The sequence below is a fragment of the Penaeus monodon genome, chromosome 33 (genome assembly GCF_015228065.2).
Source record: "Penaeus monodon isolate SGIC_2016 chromosome 33, NSTDA_Pmon_1, whole genome shotgun sequence".
NCBI lineage: Eukaryota > Metazoa > Arthropoda > Malacostraca > Decapoda > Penaeidae > Penaeus > Penaeus monodon.
In genome coordinates, this window is record NC_051418.1 from 11,740,903 (window position 1) to 11,741,556 (window position 654).

General features: G+C 40.4%; 1 protein-coding gene across 1 annotated transcript in view; it reads right to left on the reverse strand.

The window, feature by feature from the left end:
- Positions 1–654, reverse strand: part of LOC119594246 (receptor-type tyrosine-protein phosphatase C-like) — a gene marked incomplete at its 3' end in the record, with an annotated part of 35,196 nt that overhangs the window by 33,079 nt on the left and 1,463 nt on the right. Inside the window, 1 exon segment of the mRNA XM_037943315.1 lies at positions 75–252. Within this exon segment, the coding sequence (XP_037799243.1) occupies positions 75–252 (178 nt within the window).

Below are 654 nucleotides of genomic sequence, written 5' to 3' on the forward strand. Positions count from 1 at the left end.
AGCCCTTCCGTTTGTTTATGCATTCACACTCATATGTCTATCTTCGAACGGCACTTGGGACCCGAAAGCCTTACCCGACTGCCGCCTTCGCCTGTGTCTCGGGTCCTCCTGACGAAGGGCCGAGCGCTGTGCCGAAGGAGACTGGGGACCTATGACGCTGCTCGCCAAGGAATTCATACTGATAAGGAAGGAGTTTAGAGTAAATGAGGTGATGCTGATAGCGTGTAAAGCTTTAGAGTAAATGAGATGATGCTGATAGCGTGTAAAGCTTTAGAGTAAATGAGGTGATGCTGATAGCGTGTAAAGCTTTAGAGTAAATGAGGTGATGCTACTTATGTGTAAAACTTTAGAATAAACGAGGTGATTCTACTTATGTTTAAAGTTTTAAAATAAAAGGGTGAATATAGTGTGTAAAGCTTTAGAGTAAAAGAGGTGATGTATTTTGTGTAAAACTTTTTAGTAAACGAGGTGATTTATTAGTGTAAAGTTTAGAGAAAAGAGGGGATCTAATGTAATGTAAAGTTTTTGGAGAAAGATCGTAAGATGATGATAGTGATTAGGCTGTAGTGATATGATAGGAAAGCAATTTTAAGGACGATTTATGGTGAGAAGAATATTTTGCAGGGGGCAAAAGGGGACAGGATATTTGGGGAG